Source organism: Tenrec ecaudatus, chromosome 3 (assembly GCF_050624435.1).
Source record: "Tenrec ecaudatus isolate mTenEca1 chromosome 3, mTenEca1.hap1, whole genome shotgun sequence".
NCBI lineage: Eukaryota > Metazoa > Chordata > Mammalia > Afrosoricida > Tenrecidae > Tenrec > Tenrec ecaudatus.
Window position 1 is genome coordinate 184,093,867 of NC_134532.1, and position 16,213 is coordinate 184,110,079.

General features: G+C 51.7%; 1 protein-coding gene across 6 annotated transcripts in view; it reads right to left on the reverse strand.

Moving 5' to 3' along the window:
* TBC1D1 (TBC1 domain family member 1) overlaps positions 1-16,213 on the reverse strand; it is a 223,884-nt gene that overhangs the window by 28,118 nt on the left and 179,553 nt on the right. For all 6 annotated transcript variants that reach the window (XM_075544442.1, XM_075544441.1, XM_075544443.1 and 3 more), the window contains 2 exons: positions 5,416-5,604; positions 1,587-1,748 (listed from right to left, as the gene is read on the reverse strand). In XM_075544442.1, coding sequence (XP_075400557.1) covers positions 1,587-1,748; positions 5,416-5,604 — 351 coding nt within the window. The remainder of the gene's footprint in view (positions 1-1,586; positions 1,749-5,415; positions 5,605-16,213) is intronic.

Sequence of the window (16,213 nt, forward strand, 5' to 3'; positions counted from 1 at the left end):
TGGTGAGACTTGGATGGGTTGCCAGGAGAGACCGGTTCCTAGAGGACGTCGAGCTTGGTAGAGGGGCATTGAACGAGAGGAAGACCCTCGAGGAGATGGATGGACACGGTGGCTACAACAATGAACTTAAACCTGAGGACAATGGAGGGTGGCTCAGGACCAGCCCACATTTCACTCTGTTGTAGGAAGGCTCACCCTCAATCAACCAGATTTTTTTCCTCCCCAATGTATTTAAATATTATTACCAAACAACCTTATCACTTCCAAAGTGCTCTCCATTACACATAATATATTTGTCAAATCTGTGATTCCATTCTTGGAAACATTTTTCAAACTCATCTCTGTTTGGAGGGCTGACAGCACCTCCCTCAGTTCTTCGTCGCCTCTTTACTTCCTCAAATCGCTGTCCTTTCATGTCCCTCTTCATTTACAGAAACAAAAAAGTTGCATGGAGCAAGGTCAGATGAGTCAGGTGTGTGGGGCAAGAGAGGCATGCTGTTTTTTGCCCAAAACTGGCACACTGAGATGGTGCAAAACCAGTCCCACATCTGCCACAAATCAGGGCTTTTTTTTGTTGCACACTGTCAGGCAATCTTTTCAGAACCTCGAAGTAGAAAGCTTGATTAACAGTCTGACCTGGTGGGATGAACTCCAAACGCACTACAAACTGACATTTTTGTCCGTTCAAGCCATAGCGCTGTCCTTGTAAGCCGTGTTCAACAACACAGCAGATTCTGTGGCATTTTTTCCAAGCAGGAAACAAGTTCACAGCTGCATGCTCTTCTCTTAAATTAGCCATCACCACAAATGAGGTTCAAGTGAAACTGCTTTTACCAAAAAACTCACTGCAATCAGAGGGCACCTTCCCAGACCGCACCACCTGGAGCACTAACTCCCTCAAGCAAGTCGATGGATGCTGTCCTAGCGGGAACATTCATACTGAGAAAGCTCCGCCCAGAGGAGGGTCTTTTTTTACCCAGGTTTTGGGTCACCCCTTGTGGCAGCTACATAATCTACTGTCAACTTCAGTGAAGGGGCGGAGTCTAGCCTGTCAAACAGGTCACAGCCAAGGAGGCAGCGGTTCTCAAACGTGGGCCACGACCCCTTTGGAGGTCAAATGACCCTTTCTCACAGGGGTCGCCCGATCCTTAACAGTTGCTAGCACAATGACAGTGATGAAGTAGCAACGAAAATACTGTTATGGTTGGGAGTCACCACCACATGAGGAACTGTATGAAAGGGTCGTGGCATGAGGGAGGTGGAGAACCACTGCAATGAGGCCTCCCTGTGGGCATGGGCTTCTCCTGAGGATTCTGGGAACTCCTGTCTTCCTCCCAGAGGCTGGACACCCTCTCTACTTGACATTCCTGTTGACGAGCCACATGGAAACACACTCATAAAACCAGAGCCCTGGAGCTGGAGGAGCCACAGGGAGACCCACACCAGCGCTGAGATGCTTACAACGCCACTGGATCCACACAAAAATCAAGATTTTCAAACTGGCGTGACTTTTAATTTTTGTATTCCATGTTTCTCCAAGAGCCACGAGAGCAGAGGTGGCGGGGTGGACGCCCCACCAGGCTTACCTTGCCCGACGGCTGAATGCAGCTTTTCCATGTCGAACTTAGTTTTCGATCTCCCTGGAGTGCTCAGCATCTTCTCCCAGACCGTGGTCACTTCTTTAAGGCAAGGAGTGATTTCTTCATAATCCAGCTTCAGGCGCTTGTTCAGCAGGTCATGTTCAGAGGCTGGAAGCAGACCGGTTCAGGGTTAGGGCGTAAGCGCGGCCTGCCCTCCCTCCCTCCCTCGGCACGGCTGAGAACTTGTGCTCATTACAGCTGGCAAGCAGTTCCCGGCAGCAGTTGTCCCAGTGAAAGCCACTGCTCCCACCTCTCCCCACAGAGTCCCCCAATTGCGCTCATCTCAGAAGATCAAATCATCCACGATTTCCCTCGCTCCTCTTCCCCACCGTCCTGTGGACCTACTGCTCACACCCATCCCGTGCCTGCTCAGCGCGGTCCATCTCCAGCTGATAGGCTGTTGCCAACGAGTCAATTCTAACTCGGGGTCCCTACAGGGCAGGCCAGAGCTGCCCCACGGGGCTTCCAGAGCTGTCATCTTTAAGTAATCAGACGGCCACCTCTTTCTCCTGCAGAGGGGCTGGCGGGTTCAAACCAGGGGTCCTCACACTGCGGCCCGCCCAGGACATTTATCCGGCCCGCCGGGTGTTTTTGCCCCATTTTGGTTTTTTACTTCAAAATAAGATATGTGCTGTGTGTAGAGGAATTTGTTCATAGTATATATATATATATATATATATATATATATATATATATATATATATATATATATATATATATATATATATATAAAACTATAGCTCCGCCCTCTAACGGGTCTGAGGGACAGTGAACTGGCCCCGTTTAAAAGGTTTAAGGACCCCTGGCTTAAACCATAGACCTTTCCAATAGCAGCCGTGCACTTTAAACCCGGCACCCCCTTGGCTCCATCCACCTCTTTGTACTACTCAACCATCAACATCTCAAGAGCTGGAGCTGTGTGTTCAATTCCCATGCCTGGCATGGTGGGAGTAACCACCTCCCCCCACCCCCCCCCCACCCCCACCCCCACCCCCGGGCAGGTTCTCTTTTTCTCTGGTCTCAGGGTGTCTTCTGCCCAGTGGTCCCGCTTCCCAGAGCTACGCGATTCAGTCCATAAGCCTGCTCTTTCTCAGCAGCACTAACTATTCTACCTAAATGACCCAGGGTGGGGTGGGGGAAATTGGGGGGGGGGGACTGTCCATGAAAGAGAACTGCCGATTCTAGCAAAGACGGGACCCACAACATCACACCCACCTCCCAACACAACGAGGCCCGCTGGGCCTCATAATGTCAGCTGAGCATGAGCAGCAGCGTTAAGGAATTAGCTCAACAAGTAATAACGTGGCGACCAGGAACTGTGGGCACATCCACCACCCTCTGCGGCCTGGCAGTAATTACGCAGCTCACCCTTCACTTAAGGGCCTCTGGTGGGGAGGGGTTGGAGGTTCAAACCCACCAACTGCTCCATGGGGGACCAATGAGGCTGTGAGTTCGAGTGTGTGGCCCCTGCATAGGGTCGCGCTGCATCTGAAGCGACTCAATGGCAGTCAGGTTTCTTGTTTGTTTTCGAGTGGTCTTTTGGGAGGGAATAGAAGATAGGTTCCCAAGCTTAGTAGGTCTACTGCTGCCTTCTCAGAAAAATACTCAGTGCTCATAATAGAGGTATCTGCTGTGGGGGCATCAAACCGGAGGAAGGCCCTTAACGAGATGGACTGACACAGTGGCCGCAGCAATGAGCTCAGACATAACGATGGGGAGGAGGACAGTGCAGAAGCAGCTGGTGTTTCGTTCTTTTGCACAGAGTGGCTGTGAGGCGGAACAAGTCGATGGCGCCTCTTCCCGGGGGTCTGAACGAGGTGGGACACTTTAATCCCATGCCACTGAACATTACTTGCTTCCAGAATAATAATAAATAGGCGTTCCCTCATTTTCAAAAGCCGGGAAAGGGGCATAACCATAGGAAGAACCTCCCCAGTCATGTTCCTCTCATTTAAGTTAGCTTGAAGCTTTGATAAATTCCAAGAGCCACACCCAGAAACAATGTAACCTTCCTTTATGAGGTCATTAAAAAAATTAAAAATTGCAATGGGGCAGGAAGTCATTAAAAAAATAAAAATTGCAATGGGGGCAAACGCCTCTCTCAAGGGCAGAACATCCCTGGCTAGTTCTCCTCAAATCTTGCTCCTGAAATTTAACATTAGAAAGCTCCACACCCACCCCACCCAACACATCTCCGTAGATATTTTTAGGCAATTCCTGAGTAGGCTCCTGCTGCCGATTATTTTCCCCAGGGAATGCCTGTACACACTGAAGACAGTGGGCGAACGCACCATGTGTTACGTGCCGGCAGCACAGGATGGAGCTGCCCACGGCCTCTGTACAATGCACTCACGCAGTAACACAGAAGACCACAGGAACTGAACACTGCCCAGAGGTCAGAGGAAAGGACGAGGTGGCGGCAGAAAGATGCGGGCTAGGGCCGCCAAACTTAATGCAAGGCCTGGTCACTTTAGGCAGCGGACTTGTCTGCTCTGCTCTACCCAGTCCCTGGGGCGAGGCATCATGCTTGGGAGAGGGGAGGGGCACCGAAAACGAGGAAGCCACTGCTCCGCTCTGACTTGAGCTCTTGGTTCTGCCCCCCCCCCCCCCCCCCCCCCCCGGTCACTGCTTCTCTCTCACTTTTCCACTGTCACAGCCCTCTGTCTCCTGGGTCAAAGAGGTTCAGGCGGGGATCTTGGGGATCCTGGGGATCCAAAGAACAAGCTCACCCGATTCTTCTTCCTTGATGGCAATGGACCCCCCTGTTCCTGCTTCTGCGGTGGCTCTTTTTAAACCTAGCAGGATGACAAACCTGGCCAATCCATTCACTACATTCCCACGCACCTTAGTTGCATGGTCGCACCTCACCGTTTGGAGGCAGTTACAAGAACCATAATTCGCTGTACCACACACTCGCTAGTAAAAGTCCAGGCAGCTCCCTGCCCTCCAAGTCAAGGCTCTTGCCCATGACAGCACATAAGCTTCATTTCTCAGCTACTCGGACAATAGTATTTGTTAGTTCAAGTGACAGGATGGACACAGGAAAGGAACAACGTCTAGACGATCAAAACCCATGTCTTGCTTTGATCCTCTCGATACCAGCACAGTTAGAGTTTGGTTACATGCTGAAGTCTCATACCTGTTGTTAGGTCCACGAAAATGTATACAGAGCAAGATGTGTAAACTTTAGTGATTGAGGGAGGATAGGTGGACTACACTCAAGGATAGGTTAGGGTGGAGGACTAAGTAGGATGAGGGAAGGAGAGAGGGAGCGAAAATAAGAGCCCTTTTTTTCCTCCAGAGCTTAAATAACAGCCCTGGTGGCATGGTGGTTACACCTTGGGCTGAGATTCACAAGGTCAGTAGTTTGAAACCAAAAGCCACTCCTGGGGGCAGACTAGGCTTTCTACCCCTGTACAGGGTTACGGTGTCAGAAACCCACAGGGGCAGTTCTACCCTGTCCTACGAGTGGGATCGACGTGATGGCAGTCAAGGCTGGAGTTTGGGTTTTGAGCCTGGAGGAAGGCTGCATCCTCCAACTTCCTGAGCCTCGGCTAATAAAGCCCATACGAGGAGGCCGGATTGAGCTGCGTGCTCGTCCTTAAATCCCCATGAGAGAGTGCATCATCGGCTTTTGAAAAGGCAAACGGATGGATAAACCGGGTGCGTCTGCGTAAGCACACGCACCTATGAGACGCTGCTGCCAGGTGCCCAGACCCCGCCCTGCGGTGTGGCCGCAAGCATGTGCGCAATACTAAAAGCAGGACGGGCCCACCTTGCAGCTTCTGGTTTTCCTTCTCCATCCTGAGGAGCAGGATCTGCTGCAGAATAGCCTTCCGCCACAGCTCGCGGAGCTCCCGGGCCGTCCTCCTCTTCCCCTCGGGGGCAGGGCCGAAAGGACCATCTTCACAGACTGGCTCCAAGGGAGAGCGCGGGGGCAGTTCTCCTCCCAGCTCCGAGTAATCTGCACAGGGAAGAGAGCACACCACAGGGTCATTTCTCGGTAAAAACGTACACTCACAACACCGTGCCCCACCGGCAGGCTCTGCTCATTTAAGCATAATGACACCACCAACTTTAAGCGCCAGGTTTTAAGAAAGCCAACTCATGACCAGCAAGTCAGTGCCAACTCACGGCCAGCCCACGGGACAGGGTCAGTCGTTCCTGTGGGTGTCTGAGGCGGGACTCTTGCTGGACAAGAAAACCCACCTCGTTCCCCCACGGAGCGGCTGCCGGCCTTGCAGTTAGCAGCACCATGCAGAAGCAGCGAGCCGTCCTGGCTGCCCTGGTCACAGACGGACGCAGTACGCACATGCCACCACGGTGGCTGAGAAACTATTCCAAGACATCCACATCTTGAAGGGCAATGGGATTTAAAAAAAAAAAATGTCTGGCCAAGTTAAGACCGGTGTGTTGACAGCAACAGCAAATATTTAGGTCACACTCCCTGTGCACCAGACTCTTCCACGACGTTGAGATCAGTGACTGACGTAACCCTCACAACCTCCCGATGATGTGTAGCTGCTCATGTATTGGATAAAAGCAAACAGGCCAAGGGGGCTTAAGGGACCTGGCCACTGGCACCCAGCTGGGAAGCAGTGCCCATGTGCGGTCTTCACCGAGTTAGACGTCCTGCCATTGCTGTGAGCAGTCACTGCCCTGGCCCCGTGCACAAAGCAACCAAACGCGGCCTGGTGCTGGAGATCCCCATGACTGGTTTCGGAGAGGACTGCTAGGATCCAAAGAGATTTCAGGGGCTGGTTTCGAAAAAGTAGATTGCCAGGCCTTTCTTCCTAGTCCATCTTAGTCTGGAAGCTTTTGCTGGTAGTTGTTGGCATCGTGGCATCACGCAGCCTCCACTGACAGTAGTGGCTAGTGGTTACGAATGAGGCAAATCAGCCGGAAATCAATCCTGGGTCTCCCATGAGCATGGTAGGAATTCTACCATTGAGTTAATGAGGGGGGCTTAGAACAGCTCATGGAAAAATAAGATCTGAAACGAGAATGGAATTATCTCACCAACTTTTGGACGCTCCTTGCTAGGGTGAAATATTTTGGAAGACGGCAAAAACATACTCAAAAACTAGAGTAGCAATGCCACTGAAGGCCCTCTACCATGTGCCCCACAATTCTATTGATCCCGTTAAGCCGCCTCACATGGCACGCCTGCGTACCCATGTCAAATGCAGCGCATCTGATACTGGCATGCGGCGCTGCTGTTAACACGCACCTGTTTTTCAGACATGCGTGGGATCGTTCCACCTGCTCGCCAGACCCCCATTGTCCTGAGGGAGCTTTGACAGAAGCAAGCAGACCGGCTATGTCGTCTGGACACTCGGGGTTTCTGACTCTGGACCCCCGTTGGCCTACCTCTGTCTGACCTCTGCTTTGGGACCAACAGCACCCACCACCAATGAGACATTTCCTCGGGCTCTGTTGAGTTCCTGTGGGACACTGCAGTGAGTCGTAGCCCCCAGGGATGCAGGGAAACATACTCAAGTGAGGGGGAGGGGGTTTGCAGCTGAACAGAATCATGAAAGAGTTAGATATGTGGGGCATCATTAATCTCCAATTCCTTGCGACTTGTCTGGGATTAATTCATCTAAAAGAGATTATTACCACTTCTGCTGAAGAATGAATAGATTAAAATTCAATTTCTTTGGGGGAAAGCCAGAAATAACTAGATAGTTTTATGTACATATTAGGAGAGAGAGCAATTACAGGTAACACTGAACAAAACATTAAGAATCATGAATCAAAATGCTCTGACATGAGCTTGCCTTTGAAAAGATGGTAAGAGGCAGGTTAACTGTGGAGCCAGGCTGCTGGACTCTAATTGGGACGCTCACAATTCTTGGTGTGTGTTTTTTTAAGGTCAGCAAGTCCTGCTGGGATGACTTGACAAGTCTTACTCTCTCTGCTTCTGTTTCCCAGTCAGGCCAAGTGGATATTAACAGTGCCAACCACCAGGCACTCACAGTGGGCACGCACATACACAAGCTACTAGGGAGGGGACACATCGACCTTGTAGCCACTCCACTGTAAGACAGCAGGACCCTGCTGCCCCATCCACCGGATATGCCCGGCACAGAGTCCTCTCATGGTACCCGGCAAGTGCTTGATCAAGAACTGCTGAGCAGGAGCAGGAGCAGGCCAGCATTGTCCTGGGAATTTCCTCTCTTTTCTAAATCCTATGAAGGCTTTTGAAATCACAACAAGAAAGCGAATGCCCAGAGGTTCTGATTTACATCTAATCCTGGTGAGGTCCACCTGATAACAGTTCCCAGCAGGGGCTTCAGTGCCCTTCACTGTGGGGGCTTCCCTGTGCACTGAGGGGGCGTCTGCAGCATCTCCCAACTGCCCCTGTGGGTTTCCGAGGCTCTGCTGCTGAGTGGGGCTGGGGCTGAGAAAGAAAACTGAACAGCAATGGGGAAGAGCTTCTTTCCATTCGGAGCATAAAGAAAGCGTTGAAGGGGCCCCTGACCACTGCTCTCAGCGTGTCCAGCCCCGCGGTCACGAGGGGCCTCCGGAGAGGCAACTGGCTCCTTGCAAAGCCCGAGACACCCTCTTACCCTTTCTTTGTCTTTTCCCTCTCCCTCCTCCCAGGCTCAGCTCAAGGTCATGCCCTCTGGGAGGCTGCCTCAGGCCACTCCAGGCCCAGCCCCTTCTGGAAAGGCCTCCCTTCAGTTCCCACAGCCTGCAGCAAACCTGCAGCGACCTCTGGCCCCTTCGGTCAGGGAGTCTGGGACGGGCCTTCTGCTGCTGTCAATCACGGGGCTGAACACAGGTAGTAATGGCCGAGTGCGCAGTGAAGCACAGGTGGCTGAGGCTGCCTGGAACATCCTGGGATGGACGAGCCAGGGTGGGAGCAGCCTCCGTGGGGGAAGGAGCCCCCACGGTGCAGTGGCCTAGCCGGTGCTGCTAACTGAAAGGCCAGCCATTGCTCTGCGGGAGAAAGGGGTGGCACTGTGCTGCCCACAGATCCAAGCCTTGGGAGCCCTGCGGGGTGGCTCTGCCCTGCCCGGGGGCTGACCCGTCACTGAATGGGCATGTCTCCGAGGCAGTGGAGTTTGGGGCTTTTCCAGATGGCAGACACAGGGTGACACACATCCAGAATGGGAAAGACCCAAACAAGCCATCACCACCCCCTGCCCGGGCCCTACAATGCCAAGACCACCTGCCTGGGACTCAACTTTTCAAAGCAGTTTTATTTGTGAATTATTCCTCCGTACCCCTGCCCCTACTCCCTCAATCCCGGGGGGGGGGGGGGGTCAAAAAAGAAAGGATAAAATTTTACAGGAAAAGTTTCACAGATGAGGTGAATCAGCTCTGTGAGGATTCCTGCCGTCCACCAGAGAACATTAGGAAATGTGGGAGAATGGCAGAGGAGCTGGGGGGACTTGAGGGGGGGGCTCCTGACAGGAGTGGTATAAACGTGGCCTCGCTAAAGTGATGCTCTCAAGCTGAGGGGCGGCGGACAGCACCCCCTCCTGAAGGACGACGGGGAAGGACAGCTGTCATCGCTGCCCCCACACTCCAGGGTGATCCCTTGCATAACCAAACACAACAGAACGCTCCGGGCCCCATGACAACGAGGAGTCAGCCACCGTTCGGCTATGATTCACAGAAGCCTCGGAGGCAGGCGTTCGGAAGCAGGTGTAGGGACTGTCTCCCCAGTCGCTTTCATCCGGAGGCTCTGCTGAAACCTAGGTATTCAGCAACACACAAGCCAACGGTGGCCGGACAGCAAACCGTGGGCTCCCACACGCAGACCGAGAACCTGGCCACCCAGGCCCTGCCAAAGGCCAGAGGGAAGGTCAACCGCTCAAAGCACAGGAACTATGGTCCCGCCTTGAGTCTGGGGATCCCAGGTAGTTCCTCAGGGCCCGGGGGAGCCACAGGTGGCAAGAGATGGTCAAATCTCAATGTGCTGGGCCAGGTGGTCTTCTTGGCCTAAGCTCCGGAGAAGAGGCGAGAGAAGGCCTCCCCAAGCCAGCCTGCTCCAGGGGGTCTCATGAGCATTAACCCAAGTGGAGACTGGTGCACCCAACGGATAACCACATCTATTGCTTTTTTCCCCTATGAACTTCATCCGACCACTTACCTCTCGGTCTCTCCTTGAGAACACACACCAGCTAGGCAGACCCATCTTGACACTGATGGCCTTGCTGAGAAGCCAACACAGACCAAGGGGCAAGAGTGGCCCCCAGGGCAGCCCCTCCCGCCCCACCACGGCCACAGAGGGTACAGGCACAGACTTAGTCTGCGGCCCAGGCGGCTCACTTCCCAGCCCAGGGTCCTGTCCTACTTTCCACTCACTCAGAATCTGGTGGGCAGACATTCCACCGAGGATGACGAGCTGCGCTGCTGACGGCAAGGCACGCAGTTCGAAACCACCGGCTGCTCCAGGGAGAAAGGCAGGCCTCCCATAAAGAGTTACAGTTTCAAAAACGTACAGGGGCAGGCCTTCTCTGCCCAATAAGGTTGCTATGAGTCAGTCGGCATCCACTTCATGGCAATGAGTTTGCTTTGTTTGTTTGGCCTTTATGTCTCGACTGGAACCTGGGAGCAGGCAGCAGCTTGCATCTGCAGCCCCAGGTGAAGCTCACTCAGGGTTTGCCAGATACATGCCGGGGAACCCAGCCACTGTGGTTCAGAAGCCCCCACCCCACTGTGGCAGAGCAGGTCTGAGCCCCCTGTTTCATAGGACCTGTGGGAACCCTGGTAGCAAAGTGAGTTGTGCGTTGGGCTGCAACGGCAGGGTTAGCAGTTCAACTCTACCAGCTGCTTTGAGGGGGAAAGAGGAGGCTGTCTCCTCCCGGAAGCATTTCCAGCCTCAGAAGCCCCAATGAGAGGTTCCATTCTGGCCCATCTGTGGAACTTTTCCTGTAAAGTTTTGTCTTTTTTTTGCTTTTGTTTTTTCGGGGGCTGCAGAGGGATGATTCAAGGATGAAAGTCCTTGGGAAAGTCGAGCCTGTCAGGTGGTCTTGGCTGCTCTGAGTTGGATTGGCTCTCTTTTGGTAGGCGTTCTTGGAGCTGTTCAAACAGCACACTAGGCTGTTAACCAAAAGGCTGGAAGTTTGAGACCACCTACAGGCCCCTGGGAAGAATGGCCTGGGGACCTAGTTCTGAAACACCAGCCTCTGACAGCCCTGTGTGTCAGAGCAGAGCCGGGTCACCGTGAGTCAGTGTCGACGCTGAGGCAGCCGGTGATGGGTGAAAACACAGTCAGTAGCTATGGTGACATTAAAATAGAAGAGGACAGTGTGGAACACACTAGTTCCATGCTTTATTGTGACCAAGCAACATCCGGTGGCCAGGGCTGAGTCTTCGAGGAGTGACAAGACCCAGGGTTTTTGGTTGTTTTTGTTTTTTTTTGCAGGAGGGGAGTCTAGACTTGGGACCCCAAGTGGGGAAACCGCCAGAGCAAAACCAGCAACTGCCCTTGCTCAGACTGTCTCCCTTTTGAATCCACAGCACCTGCTGTCCGGTCACTGACGTGGCCCCTTTCCTGTTGTCCTCCTGGTGTGTGTGTGGGGGGGTGGCCAAATAGGTCACAGGTTGGGCTGCTAAGTGAAAGGTTAGCAGTTCAAACCCACCAGCTGCTCCATGGAAGAAAGAAAAGATGAGGCTTTCCCAGGCACTTAAAGCACTGCAGCCTCAGAACCCCACAGGGGCAATTGCACCCTGTCCTACAGGGCCACGTGAGTCAGAATCGATTCAGTGGCAGGGAGTGGGGTTTGTCTCGTTTATCAGCAGAAAGGCTGGCAGTCTGAACTTAGTGGCGCCACGACAGACTTCCAGCAACCTGCTTCTGGAAAGATAAGAGCCAAGAAGACCCTACGGGGCAGGTTGCCCCGGCCACACACGGCCACTGAGCTGAACTAGACAGGACAGAAAACGGGTTTGGGTATTCTTGTTGCTGCCTTTATTTACCTTTCCGCCAGACACTGGGGCGGGTCTTAAAAGCAGCCCCTCCAGCAGTTCAAAACCACCTCCTCCCAGGTTTCCGTCTTGACCCCACTCCGTCGCCCAGCCTATTTCCCTGTCAGTGAGGACAGGGCTTACCCCAGCCCAGGAGGGCTCCAAGCCACGTGTGGGAGCAGACCCAAGTGTGCTTCTAGAGTGACAGGACCTAATTCCCAAGTCCAACTTCCCGTCTACGTAGACTGGACATCCATCAGCAGATGAAGGGAAAGGGGCAACACCCCATAGACTGAGACGCATTGAGGTTCTCGGACAGAAGCTCGAGTAGGGAGGCGGGTCTTGGTGAGGTACTGGCCGAGGCTGTGCTGCGGCAAGAACCACCAGGAACAGTCGTGGTGGCTGTGAGGTCTGAAGGGCAGGCACTTGAGTCGAAGAGGCAGTTCAGGGACAAGAAGACAGGGGTGGGTGAACAAGGAGGGGAGCAGAGAGGCTGGCGAAACGGCAGAACCCTTTGCTGATGCGCAAGAAAAACAAAGAAAAAACCCAAACTCAATGCCATCGAGTGAATTCCACCTCATGGAAAACCGATAGGACCAGGTAGAACCGCCCCTGTGAGTTTCCAAGGCAAACTCTTTACAAGAGTAAAAAGCCTTATATTTTTCCCACGGAGCAGATGGTGGTTTCGAACTGCTGACCTTGCAGGTAGTAGTCCAACATGCAGATGCTGGAGAGAAGAGCCTGCTTTTGCCTCTTGCCACTCAGGAGTGGGTTTTGAGTACAAACAGGCGTCCCTTCAAGTGTAGTAGACATTCCATGATTTGGATGTTGTGTGAAAACCGAGTTATACATGCATTTATCAAAGCCAAACCCCAGGGAGCTCCTCTGCTGATGCCTGGCTTTGGCTGTCTCTGAGCAGCTCGGGAAGCCTGGTCAGAACTGGGAGCCAGGAGGGACTGGGGTATGTGGCCACCACCCTGCAGTTCCCTGCAGGCACCGGACCTGTGGGATGGCTGAGCAGGGCATGTGCCAGCAGCCAAGGTTCCGGACAGCTCAGGGGCAACTACAGTGACGTAGTGGGCCTCCAGGTGTTTTTCCAGGAAGCCCTTGTTGCAGCCACTGTTAATCCAACTCACTGAGAGTCATCTTCTTTTTTAACACACTTCTGCTTCATCAAACATGCTATATTCATAGCATTCTAGTTATAAATACACGCGTAAAAATACTCAACAAAATGGTAGCCAACAGCAATTCCACAGCACATTTAAAAATTAATAACCTCATGATCAGTTGGGAATCACAGCAGGTATGGAAGGGTGGTTAGGCAGTAGAAAATCATTAATTCACCATATAATAAATGTAAAGAAGCACACAATCATCTTAGTGGATGCTGAAAAGGCATTTGATAAAATAGAATCCCCTTTTCCTGATTGACATGCCGAAGCAAAATCAGAACCAAAGGGAAATTCCTCAACATAAGCAAGGGCATGAATGGGAAAGCAGCCAACGCTGTTCCCCTTGAAAAAGGGCACAAAACCCGGATGCCCACGGTCACATCTACCATTCAACATTGTCCTCCAAGTCCTAGTCAGTGCAGGAGGAGAGGTAGAGAGTACCCTTTACTGGACTGTAGGCTGTGAGAGTTGGGTTTATTGTGCCAGTTAGGCCAATGGGAACATGTGGGCGGAGTCTGGTTGGGTTGCAACTTGATTGGAGGATGACTGAAATAAACAAAGACAGCCTGCATCCCATCTCCCTCTTGCTCCCTCGTGATCAGACCAGAGTGCTGCTGCTTTAGCTAGTTCTCTGCCTCAACCTGTGTGCTACACTACCTGTGGATCATGTCCTAGAGCTTGCAGCTCCTTCAATACCTACTTTGCCACACAGCTAATGAGTACATTGCTTAAGCTTTAGGCTGGTGGGTCCTGTTGCCAGCCTTGAGTGAGAGATTCCATCAGGGCCTGCGTTTTGCTAAGCTCCTGAGCTCCTGACTACTGCTGCCCCACCCTGCTGTCTGCTGCCTGTGGGCATGCTCTGCCTGCCTTGCTTCAGGGAAGACTCCTTGCTTCCTTGACCTTGGACCCGCCAGTCCATGTGAATGGAAGGATTTCCAGTACAGAACCTGTTCCATGAAAGTGAGACGAACTGAGCCTTCTGTATCGCTGTGTGGACTTACAGAGCTCTTAAATTCCTTCTCACTATACAAACCTATCCATATCCATATATATAGAGCCCTGCTAAACACACAGGGGAAGAAGTAAATCTATCCCTCGTCACAATTAATGTGGTCTTGTACATAGGAAACCACAGAGATTCCACAGGAAAGCCACTGGTTCCAACCAGAAGGATTCACCAAAAAGTGGGCTATTCATACCACCTCCTGGGGCCGCTGAAATCCAGGGGGCTGCAATCCAGGGACCTACACTTTATCTTGGATTATAAACTAGAGTGCAACTGTTCTTCATTGCCAGGAGGGAAGTGGGAATGAGGAATCTTGGGTTTTTTTGTTTGTTTTGTTTTTGCTTTTTTTTTTCTGAGCAGGGACGATGGGTCAGATAAGCTTGGGAATCTATGTTCTACATTCAAAATGAGAACTCCAAAAAGGAAATATGGCAGCAGCTCTGTTGACAAGAGCCCCCCCAAAGGATCAAATGCCTAGGAACAAACCTAACCAGGGAGGCAAAAGACTTGTATAAGAAAAAGTGTAAGACAGTAGGCCCGCGAGCAGCTAGGAAGACTACACAACTGCACACGTTACCCATGCTCCTGGATCGGAAGACTCCGTATTGGGAAAATGTCAGTACCAACACCATTGCAGATTCCAACAACGCTCTTTAACAAAATGGGGAAATAAATCACCCACTTCATTCACATGGAGCAGAAAGCGGCCTCCAAAGAGCTAAAGCTATATTGAGATGGACAACCGGGTCAGACGCTTCCTGCTTCCTCATTCAAAGCTTACTGCATTTCAGGTCCGTCCTGGAAACAACAAACGCAGGCGAGGTTGTAGGGAGACTGGAACCTTACAATTTTAGGATTGTAAAATTAAAGTCGGTACTTAGTGCGCTTCCTCACACAGCGAGAAATAGAACTGCCTAATAACTCACAATCATAAAAGGGGGCTTCAAAACATATATACAGGAAAATGAATCAAAAGCCCCCTCATACCCCCGCCTCAAGACCAAAGGATGGGTAGTCGCCGGCATACTGCACCCAGCGCGGCATGGTACGCAGTAGCAGGGAGGCGGAAACAAGCTAAGAGCAGGTTTGGATAAAAACACTGTGGAACCTATACAAGCTGGAATACTACTCAACGATGAATCAGGATGAGTCACTGAAACATCTTAGAAAGGGAACAAATCTAAGAACAGCATGTTGAGGGGAACAAGCCAATCACAAAAGCCCTAATATTGTATGGTCTCCCTATTTCAAAATGTCAGGAGACGGGAATACATAGAGAAGGGAACTGTGTTGGTTACATGATCTAGTGCCACCTGGCAAGGGGTGGAGTCTAGCCTGTCAACCAGGTCGCAGCGTGGTGACCTCATTTGGAGGCACCGCAGAGATAAATGGCTCACTGGAGGTCAGATACACACACGCTCTGCTTCGTCCTCCTGCTAACAAGACACATGGAGCTACACTAGAGCCCTGGAGCTGGAGGGCCACGTGGAGACCCCTGCCAGCGCCGAGATGCTTCCTCCGCCACTGGATCCACAAGACTTTCTACCCACTGGCCTGTGATCTTCCTGCACTCGGCATCATTGCATGTGTTGCATGAGTCTGAAGAGGAGTTTACAGACTGGTATTGGACATTTGGGCTAATATTAGACTTAAGGACTTGAACTGGACAGGGCTGGAATGTTTTCAAATATACAATTGCGCTTTTATATAAAGCTCTTTCTTATACACGAGTCTCCCTGAATGTGTTTCTCTAGTCCACTCAGATTAACACAGCAACATTCTTGGAAGTCTCCTAGGGAGGGACTCAAGAATTATGCTGCAGTTAATGGACACTTGTTCCTCTGGCTGATGGGAAAGGCAATGGCCAGTAGAGATGATGTCTGTACAACTCGGCCAGGGTACAAGACACCCAGAAGTACGCAAGAATAAGGGCAACATCCAGTAACAGTTATAACAAACAATTTTGTACCAACACAGGTAACAACCACAAAAATGTGCGTTTGTGTGCATATGTACAGGAAGGCCTATGTGAGCACATACATATGCATGTAACATATACATCTGTATCTGTAGGCATCGTATAAACATGAACACACACATTTACATGAAAGCAAATAGGGGACCCAGTTACGGGGTCTGCCTAAGCATATCGAAACCCCTCATGAGATTGGTTTACTTGATGGAAAGACTTAACCAACAGCCTCATGAGACAGCGCCATCCACTGGCAGCCATCATTCATCACAGTGAAGTTCTGCTTCCTAGTTTCACGTCTGCCAGCTGGGGGATCTTAGAAGCTTCGAGAGGCCAGCTGAGACACAACGAATGGGTTCTACTTGGGTGGAACAAGAAAGAAAGAAGGAAACCAAAGAGTTAAAGAGGAAACGAGTCCTTGGTGACCACGGCAGTGATGGAACCACTTCTCCCTGGTTCCAAGCCACGCCCCAGCAGAAATGAGGAGCTAAGGAGG